Source organism: Schistocerca gregaria, chromosome X, assembly GCF_023897955.1.
Source record: "Schistocerca gregaria isolate iqSchGreg1 chromosome X, iqSchGreg1.2, whole genome shotgun sequence".
NCBI classification, from domain to species: Eukaryota; Metazoa; Arthropoda; class Insecta; order Orthoptera; family Acrididae; genus Schistocerca; species Schistocerca gregaria.
Genome location: NC_064931.1, coordinates 471,725,884 through 471,739,876, shown reverse-complemented (window position 1 = coordinate 471,739,876; position 13,993 = coordinate 471,725,884). Strand labels below are relative to the sequence as shown.

General features: G+C 41.7%; 1 protein-coding gene across 1 annotated transcript in view; it reads left to right on the top strand.

Annotated features, from left to right (window-relative positions):
• LOC126298352 (cytochrome P450 4c3-like) overlaps nucleotides 1-13,695 on the top strand; it is a 163,571-nt gene extending 149,876 nt beyond the window's left edge. Inside the window, exons 11-12 of the mRNA XM_049989648.1 lie at nucleotides 13,096-13,275; nucleotides 13,359-13,695. Of these exons, the coding sequence (XP_049845605.1) occupies nucleotides 13,096-13,275; nucleotides 13,359-13,531 (353 nt within the window). The 3' untranslated portion in view covers nucleotides 13,532-13,695. The remainder of the gene's footprint in view (nucleotides 1-13,095; nucleotides 13,276-13,358) is intronic.
• Nucleotides 13,696-13,993: the final 298 nt, after the last annotated feature.

Here is a 13,993-nt window from a genome sequence, read left to right as displayed (position 1 = left end):
AGTTAAAAATTGAGTGAAAATAAAAAATCCAACATCGTAGTTCCGATTAACACTAATCTATAGTCTTTGTGATGCTACTATAGTCACCTGCATCACCCCTCTGATATCACAGCTCATATGACATAAGTTGAAATGGCATGACAATTTGAAATTACAAGAACAACATCCTTATGCTTTAGAACATATTCTCACCATTTCACCCAACAGTTCACCATTATTAGGCATCTTCCCATCACATTTCTGCATTTGAAGTAGGAGTCTACGTCACACATGAGGGAAGATTTTCTGACAAATTCGGGAGTAAATTTTTGAGATACTAAGAAAAATAAGCATAGACTACAGGGAAAGGTTGGAATAAACAACCTGTAGAAGAACCTATATAGAATCATAAGAATGTAAGTATAGGATAGAAGTGTTCGAAATGAAAAGGGGTAAGACAAGGATGCAGTACGACTACCCTATAACTGAACCTATATATGGAAGAAATAAATACTACTGTTACATTCCAGGCACTTGTTCCATCAGAACACCAACATTGTCAGTCAGCTCCATTTTATATGGTACAGTCACAGGATTTTTAGATGCTCTCTTGGCAGTTTTACCCAGTGTTAGTTACTCTTGGTATCACATTGTCATTCCTGTGTAGGAGAGATGGTATTTCTGCTATCATCCCGTCTTCCACGTAGATGACCTTGGAGAACTTATTATGTAGATAACAGTTAAATGGACCATATACATTTGCTTTTTTAATATCATGGACGACTCCTTCTCTAATTTTTGATGACAGTCCACCTTAGAAAATGTTTTAACCACCATAATATCGTCACAAAACATATGCACATTTACATTCTTGCTAAGCAACACACAGTTTACAGCGTCACTTATGGTGTTATTGTCAGTAACAAGACTGCCCATGTTCTCTAACAACAAACACAAATCAAACCGTTTATTAGTTCGTCTCATCTTCACTCAAGAAGTTGAATGATGTTTAACACTTTAGGGCAGGATATAGTGGTACCTTGGACTACCACACAGTTAAAGCTGTCTCGGAAATAGGCAGACAGAAGTAGCCTGCCCTCACTGCAGTGATGTGACTGCTCAAAAATTAAAGTGTGTTTGGATGAAGTTCTCTATTGGACGGAGACTACCCCCTGCGAGTACTGCTCTTATATGTGTTTAGTGTGACACGTTATCTGACACACTTTGTGTATTATACAGTGTGTGGCACGATAGTTCGAATGTTTTACGTGGACCATAGGGCACGTGGCACGGTCCCTGAGCGCAATGCGCAGACTACTTGGGGTGGTATGACATTCTATCCTACAGACATGATGTATGCTTCACCCACAATGCTTAAATTTAGAGCAGGCACACACATTCTTGCAGTGAATGCAGGCTGGCTTTTCCTCTTCAATGTAGTACGGGAAATCACTTAGAAAAAACAGGAATAACAAAAGGGTCTAGCACACAGCCTTGAGGTGCTCTGTAATTAAACTTTGTGTGTCATGAAAAGAAACCTACATTACTGCAATATATTTCTCCCTTGCGTTGCCCCCCCCCCCCCCCCCAAAATGCAACTTATACCAGATATAGTGAACTCCATGAATAACATTTTGTATGACTAGCTATGGCAAGGAAAGCGTTTCTGAAGAAAAGACATTTGACAACATTGATTATAGTGTCAGGAAGTCCTTTCCGGAAGTATTCATATGAAGCGTAGCTATGCATGGAAGTGAAACATGGATGATAAATAGTTTAGACAAGGAGAGAATAGAAGCTTTAGAACGTGGTGCTACAGAATAGTGCTGGAGATTAGATGGGTAGATCACGTAGCTAATGAGGAGATACTGAATAGAATTGGGGAGATGAGGAATTTGTGGAACAACTTGACCAGAAAAAGGGATCGGTTAGTAGGACACGTTGTGAGGCATCAAGGGACCACCAGGTTGGTATTTGAGGGAAGCATGGAGGGTAAAAATCATAGATGGAGACCAAGAGGTGACTACATTAAGTACACTGAGAAGGATGTAGGTTGTAGTAGTTACTCGGAGATGAAAAGGCTTGCAAAGGATAGAGTAGCGTGGAGAGCTGCATCAAACCAGTCTCGGGACTGAAGACCACAACAACAAATAACAACATTACTGATCAAGAAGCAGATCATGATTGGTCATATCAAAGGATTTGCATAGGTCTAGAAACAGCTCACAGTTTTACTCATATTCGTCTAAGCCGTTCAGGACTCTGTGTCTCTTTTCTGATATATGTCTTGTACGTTCTGCTGAACAGTAGCAACTCTGAAATAGATGCTGGATGAATGGGGTGGTAGTCAGATGTTCGATACTGCTGCACTGGTAGAACAGCCGACATGCAGGTGAGGTGAAGTGGGCACCACTGCTTACCATGATAGTACCGGGAGCACCTTCAGTTGCAAGGGTTGCCATAGGGACACAGATGGTAGCATCTACAGTTGTTGTATACATCCCTGCCACGTAACGGAAATTCTAGAGTGCATCCACTACCAGCAACTGCATTGCTCCCAAAAATGATCTGGCAAAATCCTAATGCACACACTTCAAAGGGTTTTCAATCATTGGCCATGGGGAGAATCCGTGAGTTGGGACCACCTGATTTTTTGAGACACACAGTGTCAGTGTTTGCAAGTTGGGCAGAGGGACGATAAGACATTTAATAATTATCATTGCTTACAAACAGTGCCTACCACGGCAGTTGCTGCGCTGTTTGATGTGGGAGTTTGCTATGGGGACCAAAAAGTGAAATCAGCGACTAACACTCCATTAGCGGATGGAATTTTCTGCCGTACAGGGATATAAGAAACTATTTGTACTAAATTATTGCTAACGTCCTCTTTCTGTTCTGAGAACAGTTCGTCTGGGCTACAATTAATGTTTTAGGCACAAACACATTTGTATGTTCGTGCCATCACAAAGCTTGGACAGCGCAACACCAGTATTATATTGAGACGAGCCAGTAGCTGAAGTTAGTCACATACCTGGTGATAAGATTTCCCGGAAGGGGACAAATTTAAGACTTTTCTTTAGTTTATTCAAAATTTACACCCTTTTTTCATAGTCTGGTTAAAGTTTATATAATTTGAGACGCTTTAGCTATAAATTTATGAAAATAGTTTACTTTTCCCAAAAAAGATTGAAGCTCTTTTAGATACAGATAATTGAATTATAGCTTTCTTGTCGTGTAACACAAGCTTAAGACGTCTCTCGCTCAAAACGTGACCCAGATACTTAACCTGGACTCACAAAAAAGTACTGCATTTCTTGAGCCAGCAATGCAAACCATTGTTCTGTAAGCAGCTAAACTTCATGTGAACTGCCTCCATGTACTGCTTCCATGTGGCTCCTTTACAATAATGTCAACCAGGTAGTTTCCACAGTTAGAAATATCTTGTATTAACAGCTGTAAATTATGCAGGAATATGGCTGGCACTCTAGCAAGCTTTCCCAACCGTCCACTGACTGCGCTGCGTGTGGCCTCAGGTTATCCGTTCGTAGTGTAAGCCTACACTGGGGAGCCAAAACAAGATGATCATTGCCATGACGAGACTGAATGTCGCCTGGTGGCGCTACGGACAAGTGATGCGGTAAGAAAAGTATATAAGTTAGGCATAGACGAATGGGGATCCTTTCACAAAGGGCACATTTTCTTTTTGCCCACTGATGCCTGCATATATGTCCGACGGAACATTGCATTGTACTTCTTCACAGCACAGGCGCAGTAATTCCATACATATGGAAAGTGATTGGATAATGGTGAAATAACGAGTAGGTGAGGAGTTTTACGTTCAAGCCCCATCACATCACACAACACGGGGATCGGAGGCTTTCATGGTGTGTAAAGCAGGATAGAAGGCGATATGTGTACATTGCAGAACACGGGGCTCTACAGCAGTCGACTCATATGTGGACCCATGTTGAGCCAATAACGATTGCAGTGGGCACGGAAACTGTGTCACCTGGTTGGATGAATCACGTTTGTTGATACACCAGGTTGGTGGTCGTCTCTGGATACACCATCATCCAGGCAAAGAGCTGCTCAAAACATGCACGCCATGGAGGGACGGTGGGGGCAATTATTACGCTGTGGTGGACATTCACCTGAACTTTCAAGGAACCCTTGGTAATAATCGAAGGCATGATGGCAGCTATGGACTACGTGAACATTTTTGCAGACCACCTGCATCCATATATCTTTGATGTCTTCTCTAACAGCTATGGCATCTTCCATTAGCATAACAGTCCGTGTCACAGTGCCAGTACCGAGCGAGGTGGCGCAGTGGTTAGCACACTGGACTCGCATTCGGGAGGACGACGGTTCATTCCCGTCTCAGGCAATCCTGATTTAGGTTTTCCGTGATTTCCCTAAATCGCTTCAGGCAAATGCCGGGATGGTTCCTTTGAAAGGGCACGGCCGATTTCCTTACCAATCCTTCCCTAACCCGAGCTTTCGCTCCGTCTTTAATGACCTCGTTGTCGACGGGACGTTAAACACTAACCACATCCACCACCACCACCACCACCACCACCACCACCACCACCACCACAGTGCCAGTATTCCTCTGCAGTGATCTGAGGAGTATAATAGTGAACTCATGTTGATATCTGGGCCACCAAATTCTCCTGATATAAGAACGCCGTCCAACTCAAATGGGATGCTACTGGGTGCTAACTCTGCGCTCACAAACCACCAGCCCGTAATTTACGGTAACTGAGCAACCTGTGCATACATATCTGATACTATACAACTCGGGAAACATACCAACGACTAGCCTAGTACATGCCACGCGGAATCCTCGTTGTATTGCAACCCAAAGGTTTTCCAAAGTGCTATGAAGCAACTGGTCATAATATTTTGGCTCAACAATAGAAACAAAAGTGTAAACAAAAAACTGCTAGACACCGCTGTGTTATGTTACTTGACAACAGTGATAACTAAAGGAATAATTGATTGGTACTAGATTTGGAAAGCGTTTACAACAACGAGTTGTGTTAATTAGAGTTATTCGAGTAAAATTTAGGACTATAGCCAAGACTTTCGTAGTTACAGTTCAGACGAAACACATTCGTTGTGCTAAATGTACAGATACTAATACTTGCATACACAACGAATAATTGAAGTATTAGGCAATTGTCGCTATTAAAATTATTCATTTCTGTGCTTGAAATAGACTCCTATTTTACACGTTGGCCATTTTGTAATGTTACTTATAGCTGATTAAACCACAATGACGAGCGATATCAGCATTCACTAGGTTTGTTTCTACTATTAACGAGCATTGTTTATTACGTGAATATTATCCCAGTCTCAGTGATACCGAGTATACCGAGTGTACTTTCCCCTCCCTCAACAAGCACAAACAGTCTCGCTGCTAAGGATATAGTTGTATCAGATGAGTGACAATGATAACGAATCAGCACAATGAGCAAGCAGTTGGAATAAGACCACACAACGGGTGGGATGACTCATAAAAGTGGAGCACAATGGAAACCTTATCTTGCGCGGTTGCGTGGAAGGTCACGACGAACATTATTTCCTTACTTTATTTTAATAATTTATTTTACGCGGAAGACAACTTTGCCATTTATTTCACAGGAGGTTCGGGATTCAAGAAGAAACAGTTTACTTACCAGCATTCATATGTCTCCACACCACATTATCACCTCTTTTACAAACAGCCAGAAAAACACAAACTCAATCTATATCTCGTCACTTCTATGCATAGGCTTACACACTCACAGACACCAACATGAAAATCCACACAAGACACACACCCAACGTACAATCTCATGTGGTCGTACATGGTAGGCACGCTCAAGCTCTCCCCCCATCCCCCCCCCCCCCTCTCTCTCTCTCTCTCTCTCTCTCTCTCTCTCTCTCTCTCTCTCTCTCTCTCTCTCTCTCTCCCCTCTCTCTCACTATCTCACTTTATCTCTCGTCCACGCACGCACGCCTCCCCCTCCCTCCGCCGCTAACCCCCCCCCCCCCCCACACACACACACCAACGTGCACTAAAGCAAACACACTGAAATACGCAAATACACACCACCAAGAAATCATGCATAAACAAGAACATACAAATTCTACCAAAACGTCGCTCGCACGAGCACGCAATCGTATACCCACACGCAACCACGAACACACAAACTCAGTACGCAAGTTGTTAAGATAGTAACAGGTAGTCATAGTGGAAACGAGCATTCGAACGGTAATTCACCACACCTATGGTCTTTCCAGCCATGTGCAATGGGCAGCTGTTGAAGACCTCTGCCGGCCATGGTGGCCGAGCGGTTCTAGGCGCTACAGTCTGGAACCGCTACGGTCGCAGGTTCCAATCCTGCCTCGGGCGTGGATGTGTGTGATGTCCTTAGGTTAGTTAGGTTTAAGTAGTTCTAAGTTCTAGGGGACTGATGACCTTACAATTTAAGTCTGATAGTGCTCAGAGCCATTTGAACCATTTGAACACCTCTAGGCAGAAAGAATACAAAATTTATAGGTTTCAAGTCGTATAACACGGAAGGAAATATCCTTTATATTGCAACTTACAAGGAGTGATCAAGAACTTTCCGTTCGAAGGCCCTGAAGTCCAGGATCGGTATGCAAATCAGACAGAATTTCCATGATCATTGAGGTAATCATAACACCGACGCACCAGGTTCAAGATACCCGTTCGGTATAACACGGTGTCCTGCTGCCTGTAGAAGCCCGTAACTGCCTACTGCACATCCTCATCCGACAGGAATCGTCGAACCTTCAAGGTTGGGGCATCACACCACAACCGTGGTTTTCGACAGACATACTGCCCCGTACACATTCTTCATTCTCCGACGGATGTCTACCAGTGTTTGTCCTCCGGTAGCGAAGAAAACAGTAACAGGACATTGACCCTGCTTGGATGCATTTGGTACTAACGTCGCTGCAGTTCACGTTCCCGCATTTACCACACGCTCGTTGAAAAGACACATATGCGTCACGAATCCTTTTCCTACATGTCGGTGCTTATGCACCCGCATCCTAGTTACGTTACGTTGTATGCTGCAGCATCACTCTCAAAAGAAATCTTTTCGCTCGTCCTTTGTAGTTCTGCCTTGACTGAGGGCATTTTCTATAAACATTCCTACTTTCATCTGCCTCTACCTGTTGAAATGACCAGCGATTTAATTTACACTTCTGACCAATGGTATCAGAGAATAAACAGCACGAAAAAGCAATGGAATTTCAACTTCTCTTCACCAATTCCACTCAATACAGGTTACAGCTGCGTGCGCTGCTACCCAATGCAAAACATGTTTAGTTTCTGAGACACATTTTTCAATCTTCGCTTGACTTGTTGCGTGACTTCCGAACGATACTGTTCAACATTTCTGTACATCTTACGCCCCTGCATTCCATTTTCGACCTGTTATTGCGTTTTTAAGCAACCACCTAATAGTGTTTAGGGGACGTGCGTGAATACTGCAACGGACGTGAGGCATTTCCAACAGTTCCCAATGCAGTTTCTCTAGTTCAGTTTTATGCAAGCATACAAGTGTATTCCACAATACTGAATGACTGGAGAGGCAACATCAAGACAACGCACCAGCACTGCAGCACTAAAATCCGTGCTATGCACTCCGATTCCCTATTAGCAAACGAAACGTATGGAAATGTTAGCACCATGTGTCATACCCTTCTACCATCGCGCACAATGTGACAGATTTGTTATTGACTCCTCCTCAACTTAATATTTAGCCAAGTATTTCACATCTCAGTCTAATGCTGTGTTCAACTGAGACTTCCAGCGATTCAGACTCACTACAGGGACATACAACAATTGGTAGAAACTTCACAGTTCCGTGTACCATAAAACTACAGGTAGACACAATGTTCAGAGTTCTTCTGCATTCAGTGTTATCCTCAGAATACTAACCCCTGCACATAGGTGATACATAAAGTGTGACTAAAAATATCGGTGGCAGGAACCAGACATTCAGTATTCATCACATACGTAACATACACTGCCTGACAAAAAAAGTGAAGCACCCAGAACATATGGTCGGATGTCGGTGTAACTTCGTACACGTACACCCCATCGGCTGGTATGTATATAATTGGAGTTGCATTTCTCTGTGACAGGTAGAATGGCCACTGGAGTGCATTAGTGTTGGTCTTGTTTAGTGTATTCTTCAGTCTTCAAGTTTCCTGTCGACCACGTCTGACCTCCACAAGGAAGGATCGTTATACTGTGCACCAAGCACATGTTAAACCCCTTTACAGCTGCACCTGCCATTCGAGAACAAGTAACGGACTTCCTGCAACGTTCTGTGTCATTCCTCACCATTGGTCAGAGACTAGCAGCACACGGACTTGGGAATTACTGTCCCATGCGTTGGTTTGCCGTCAACACTACAGTACAAATGACTGGGTGTGGAGTGGTGCCATGATCGGGAAAGATGACTGTTGATGAAAGACATCACCGATGAATCACGTTCTGGACTACCCTAGACGACCATCGTCAGCGTAAACGATGTAGTGTTTCGGAGAGACACAGCGGTGTTACTCCTAGAGTAGGTGTGAGGAGCCATTGGTTATGATTTCGTGTCTCGGTTTGTAGTAACTGAGGGGACGACGGTACATCGGGGATATCCTACGTCCTCAAGTGTTCCGGTGCATTTTCTTTTACAAGACATTGCTCTTTTACACATACCACATGCCTCTATGAACTGTCTGCGTAGTGTTGAGGTGCTCCATTGGCCAGCATGATCCTCAGATCTGTCTCTGATAGAACTTGTGTGCGGCCAGCTTTGACGTCAGTTCCATCCCAGTGACAGTATCCAGGACATCAATGACCAGTTACAACAGTTGTGAGCCAGTTTGCCTCAGGAGAGGATACAACGGCTTTATGACACGCTTCCGAACCGAATCAGTACATGCATCAAGGCCGGAGGAAATGCAGCATCATAGTGATAAGTGGGCGAGTACTGCTAGGTACTTTGTAAATACGCTTAGTTTTGTAATCACTAGAGTAGCATCATTTAGCCCCTCCACTCGTGATGTTTTATTTCGTTTCCTCCTCTCCTTGTAGGTGTTGCTATTGCATTGCGTTCTCATCATAGTTCTGAGTATAGTTGTAAAACTACCGTAGGCTACTAAAGATTATTGTTAGTAAGCGTAGACTACGGTATTTCTCTAATAGCCTTTGTTAATTCAGATCCTAACCAAGTTACTTGTACGTTAGGTTTGCTGCACACCTACTGGACTTCACCTCATTTCGATCCCTTTGTTCGCATATGCGATAAATGTCTTTGTGGATTCCTCTAGAAACCAGAAACTGTCTAGAAACTGATTGAGCATGTATAAAGGACCGCTTAACTTACGGAATATTTCTTTTCTACAAAGCTATACTGCTGCCTGTTACTTAAAAATAAACAGCACTTATCGCAAAATTGAAACTGTCAATGTTAAATTCAAGTTTTAAGGAAAAATTGTTGATTTGTAACGTGCAACAGAGGGATGTTGTAGTAAAAATAAGAAAACGAAAACAGACTAGTTATATGACGATAAAAACGCAGTTTCCTCAAAAAAAGCTAACATAATAGAGCCACAAAAGTGAAACATATCAAACTTCGCTTCAATGCTCTGCCGAGATGATATAAAACACGTTCACGTTACTTATAAACAACTTTCGCACTTATCAATAATACGAGGAAACTCTTGTCTTTGATCATGATGGAGAACTTGCTGTTGAGTACAAAGTAACAACAGAAATTACATAAATTTTTTGATGTTCATAGGCCGGCCGTTTTGGTCGAGCGGTTCTAGACTGTTCAGTCAGGAACCGCACTGCTGCTACGGTCGCAGGTTGGAATCCTGCCTCGGGCAAGCTGCTTAAATTTTGTTGGGTGGATCATGGCGTGTTAGGCAATGAATGAAAGGTTTTTTTATTTAGTTCGGAACAACTGCGTATGAAAAACTACAGAATGTGTAGAGGAGAAAAAGGAAACATTTTCCTATACGACGAAAATGTAATAGGTGCACTGCTTCCCCGGTAGGGGTTCTCGAAGGTGTTGCTATGGGTGGTGTTCAAAGACGGTGTTGAAACTACCGTGTGATGACTATTGTTTTATAGTTATTGCTGAAAATGTCCTCAGTTTCACCCGTTTAAATTAATGCACAAATGGCATCTGCGTGATAACGATTGTCTAACACACTTAGTGATTCACAAATAATGGCTGCAGCTTCAGGCAAACGGGAGACCAGGTCTTGTGCAGTATTAATCGGGGTCTTGTACACCAAATGTTTCATCACTCCCACGAAAAGGAATCCGTAGGAGTGAAGTCGAAAGCACGTGATGATCACCGCATTGGCCCACCTCTAACGATCCAACAACTGGTGAAAACATTGTCTAAATGTTCTCTGACGTCCACGACAAAGTGTGGTGGGGCCCTGTCATGCTGGAAAGATAAGGTAAATCCCTACACAAAGAGCGTAAGTTAGTAGATAAAGCCCAATCAGATGGTCGTGAACAATACCAGACCACAATTTTATGGTAAATCTTTGTTGAAGCGGGAACATACGAACTGCCTCAGGATTTTCTAAATCAAAGACATTTCACCATCATGTCTGACCATTTCTGAATATTTGTTTGAAGACCTGCATAGATCTCTAGCGGGAAAGCGGTGCAGATGCGACATTTCTGGCAGAAATGGAATTGTTTCTATTTATCTTTTCTAAATACTGCAAATTTTTTTATTAATAATTGTTTTGCAACCCGTGTACAACCATCATCTTAGAGTTTAATTACACACTGGAGAACACCATTCAGCAGTTTGGCATTGTATTCTTTTAAAATAGCACTTGCAGGTTTCGTTTCTGTGCCGGTGCCCGTAAGTTAACGGTTAGACTTTTTCCTAGACTCATTCTGGAAAACAGATGATTGTTTCTGGAACCATCATCAGCAGCTAGCCGATGACGTGGCATACAACCAAACCTCTCAGTGGTATACTTAATAATTAATTAATTGCGAATTTATATTTTATACTTGTCGGCAGGATTGACCATGCGGTTCTAGGCGCTACAGTCTGGAGTCGAGCGACCGCTACGGTCGCAGTTTCGAATCCTGCTTCGGGCATGGATGTGTGCGATGTCCTTAGGTTAGTTAGGTTTAATTAGTTCTAAGTTCTAGGCGACTGATGACCTCAGAAGTTAAGTCGCATAGTGCTCAGAGCCATTTTTATTTTATACTTATATGCAAATCATTAGATTTAGAGCTCTGGTATATCATAGCAAATGTGAAGAAATTTGGTGAAACCTCTTTTGTACCTGTCTTCTGTCAAATGTGTATCGTCAAGATGTGGGAAGCCATAATTCTTTGGTTTTCGATGCTCCAACAACAAGCGTGTTAGGAGAACAAATTATAGGATTGACATCCACCTGTTATTGCAAATCACACATTTTTCTTAAGCTAATTTTGTTACCCGGCTATGTTTCAGCATATCTGTGCTATCAGCAACTGTGTATAATAGTTTATTGAAATCTGAAAATACAAAATTTTCATTCTAACACTTGTGAGTGAAAATAAAGCCTAAAATTGTTTTGCATTTTGTAGTCTTTTGCATTATTTAATGGTTAGACTTGGAATTTCATTAATTGCTGGGATAAAATGCCATTTCCTACAACATGATTTCTTTTGGTGTAGATAATTGCAAAAGTTAACTAAACCTAAATTCCCGCTGTAATTTTGATGCGTATAAATATTTCGTGAGTAATTACGGTTTATCTTATCTATATCTTCATGGTCCGCCTATGAAGGTGGATTTGTAAAAACACTCAACAAGCGTTTTTTAGTAATAGCACTTACGTTTCTTATGTACGAACTTCAAATGCAATGTTTATACTCGTTATTAACCGCAGCTACGGTCGATTTTCGATATTTTCCTGCTACGTCTTGGGCGTTATTTGAACTTCAGTCTTCCTCTTGTTTCCTTAAACGTTCTCTCCCTCCCTCTCCCCCCCCCCCCCTCTCTCTCTCTCTCTCTCTCTCTCTCTCTCTCTCTCTCTCTCTCTCTCTCTCTCTGTGTATGAGTGAGTGAATGAGTGAGTGAATGAGTGTGTGAGTGAATGAGTGTGTGTGTTTGTAAACGTCTCCAAATGGGGCGACCTCGAGATGTCACACATCTTGGCACACACCGCACAGAAACGCCAAACAACAAACAAGATCGCCCTTCGACATCATTTATAAATATTACAATCTCTGCTCGCTCTCCTAAACAGTCAGCAAACAAGCAATTTGATTTAACACAATGATCGTCATCATCGCTCTTAACGTTTAGTTGAACGTTATACGATAATGAAACACCTGCAGTATTTGAACTCAGCAGATACATGGTCGTGAACAATACCAGACCACAATTTTCTGGCAAATGTTTCTTGAAGGGGGAATATATTCCGTCACCGTCATGGTCATACTTTTCACACTCTTTCTGAAATTATAATAGATACAAGCACACACACGGGAACTCATGTACTCGCACACACAAAACAATTTAACCTCATAACAAATATATATGTATACATATGAAAGACTGATTAACGATGGAGTCATTGTAGGTGTAAGTACTTGATGTGAATCAGCTACCTTCGTTATGAGCTTAAATTGTTTTGAGTGTGTGAGTACATAAGTGCCCGTGTGTATGCTTGAGACTGTTATAATTTCAGACCCCGTGTGAAAAGTGGGACGAGAACGGCGACGGAATATGCATCAAGCAAATGGGTCTGCAGTGTTCAAATACTGCAGGTGTTGCATCATCGTGGAAAGATCAAATGAACGTTACAAGCGATGACGATATTGCTACAGGTCTTAAGTCGTCAGCGGTCAGTATATTATGCAATACTTCCAGTATAATGTACAACAAAGAATATTCTGCAATAAAAGTCTGTAATGCTATGACTAGGCTACTGGGAAATGGAATAATGCGTTTAGTCCATGCACTTGATTTACCTCAGTGCTGCACAAAACTTTTGAGCTATTAAGTGTCCATTTTAAACAAATTAGTGAGTCAATCAGTGCTTTTAACTTCTTTTCAGATGGATACAAACTTCCGGCCGGTACACACTGTGTCGTGATGCCTTTATTCATGCACTTGAATCCAGAACTATATCCAGAACCATACAAGTTTGATCCGGAACGTTTTACTCCTGACAAAATTCAGGGACGCCATCCATTTGCTTACTTGCCATTTAGTGCAGGTCCGAGAAATTGCATAGGTAAGAAATTAATCGAGTGCACTTCAGTACTGTCAACCGTTTTTAATTATTCGTATATAACTATTTTACTTCTCTCATTCCAGGTCAGAAATTTGCTATAATGGAGGAGAAGATTGTGCTATCAACTGTTTTAAGATCTTTCAGAATAGAGTCTCTTGAGAAACCTGAGGACATTAAGCTTACAGGGGAACTTATTCTACGGCCGAAAGATGGAATCCGTGTAAAACTTACTAGGAAGCAAAGAAACAGTTCCTGAAAGAGCATGTCCATGATTTATTCATAAAAAGTATTTTTTCATTGAACTCATTTTTACACTTATCCGCTGTGGATATATTTAATCACTGACGGTGGATGTGTATGTAATCTGGCTGAAGTATAAGCATGTTCTGTTAACCTATTTTAAAAAAAAGGTGAAAAGTATATACTGTGTTTATTTATTAAAAGTATTACATCTTGGAAGACTAACATACAAACTCCCATACTTGCAGTCATATCTAAACTTGTTCTAATGTTGTCATGTGTTTTTCGCACTCATACCATTGACACAATCTTTATAATTTTAACAGGATATTATTCATTAATGATCTGTTTACACAAGAAAAATACGCACAGTAGTTAAATCCTCTCGAAAACTTTTACTGAATGTGTGTACAACCACAAATTTTGCTCGTGTACATGCTGATGAATATTAGTGTCGTAATACAGGATTCGCAGGCAG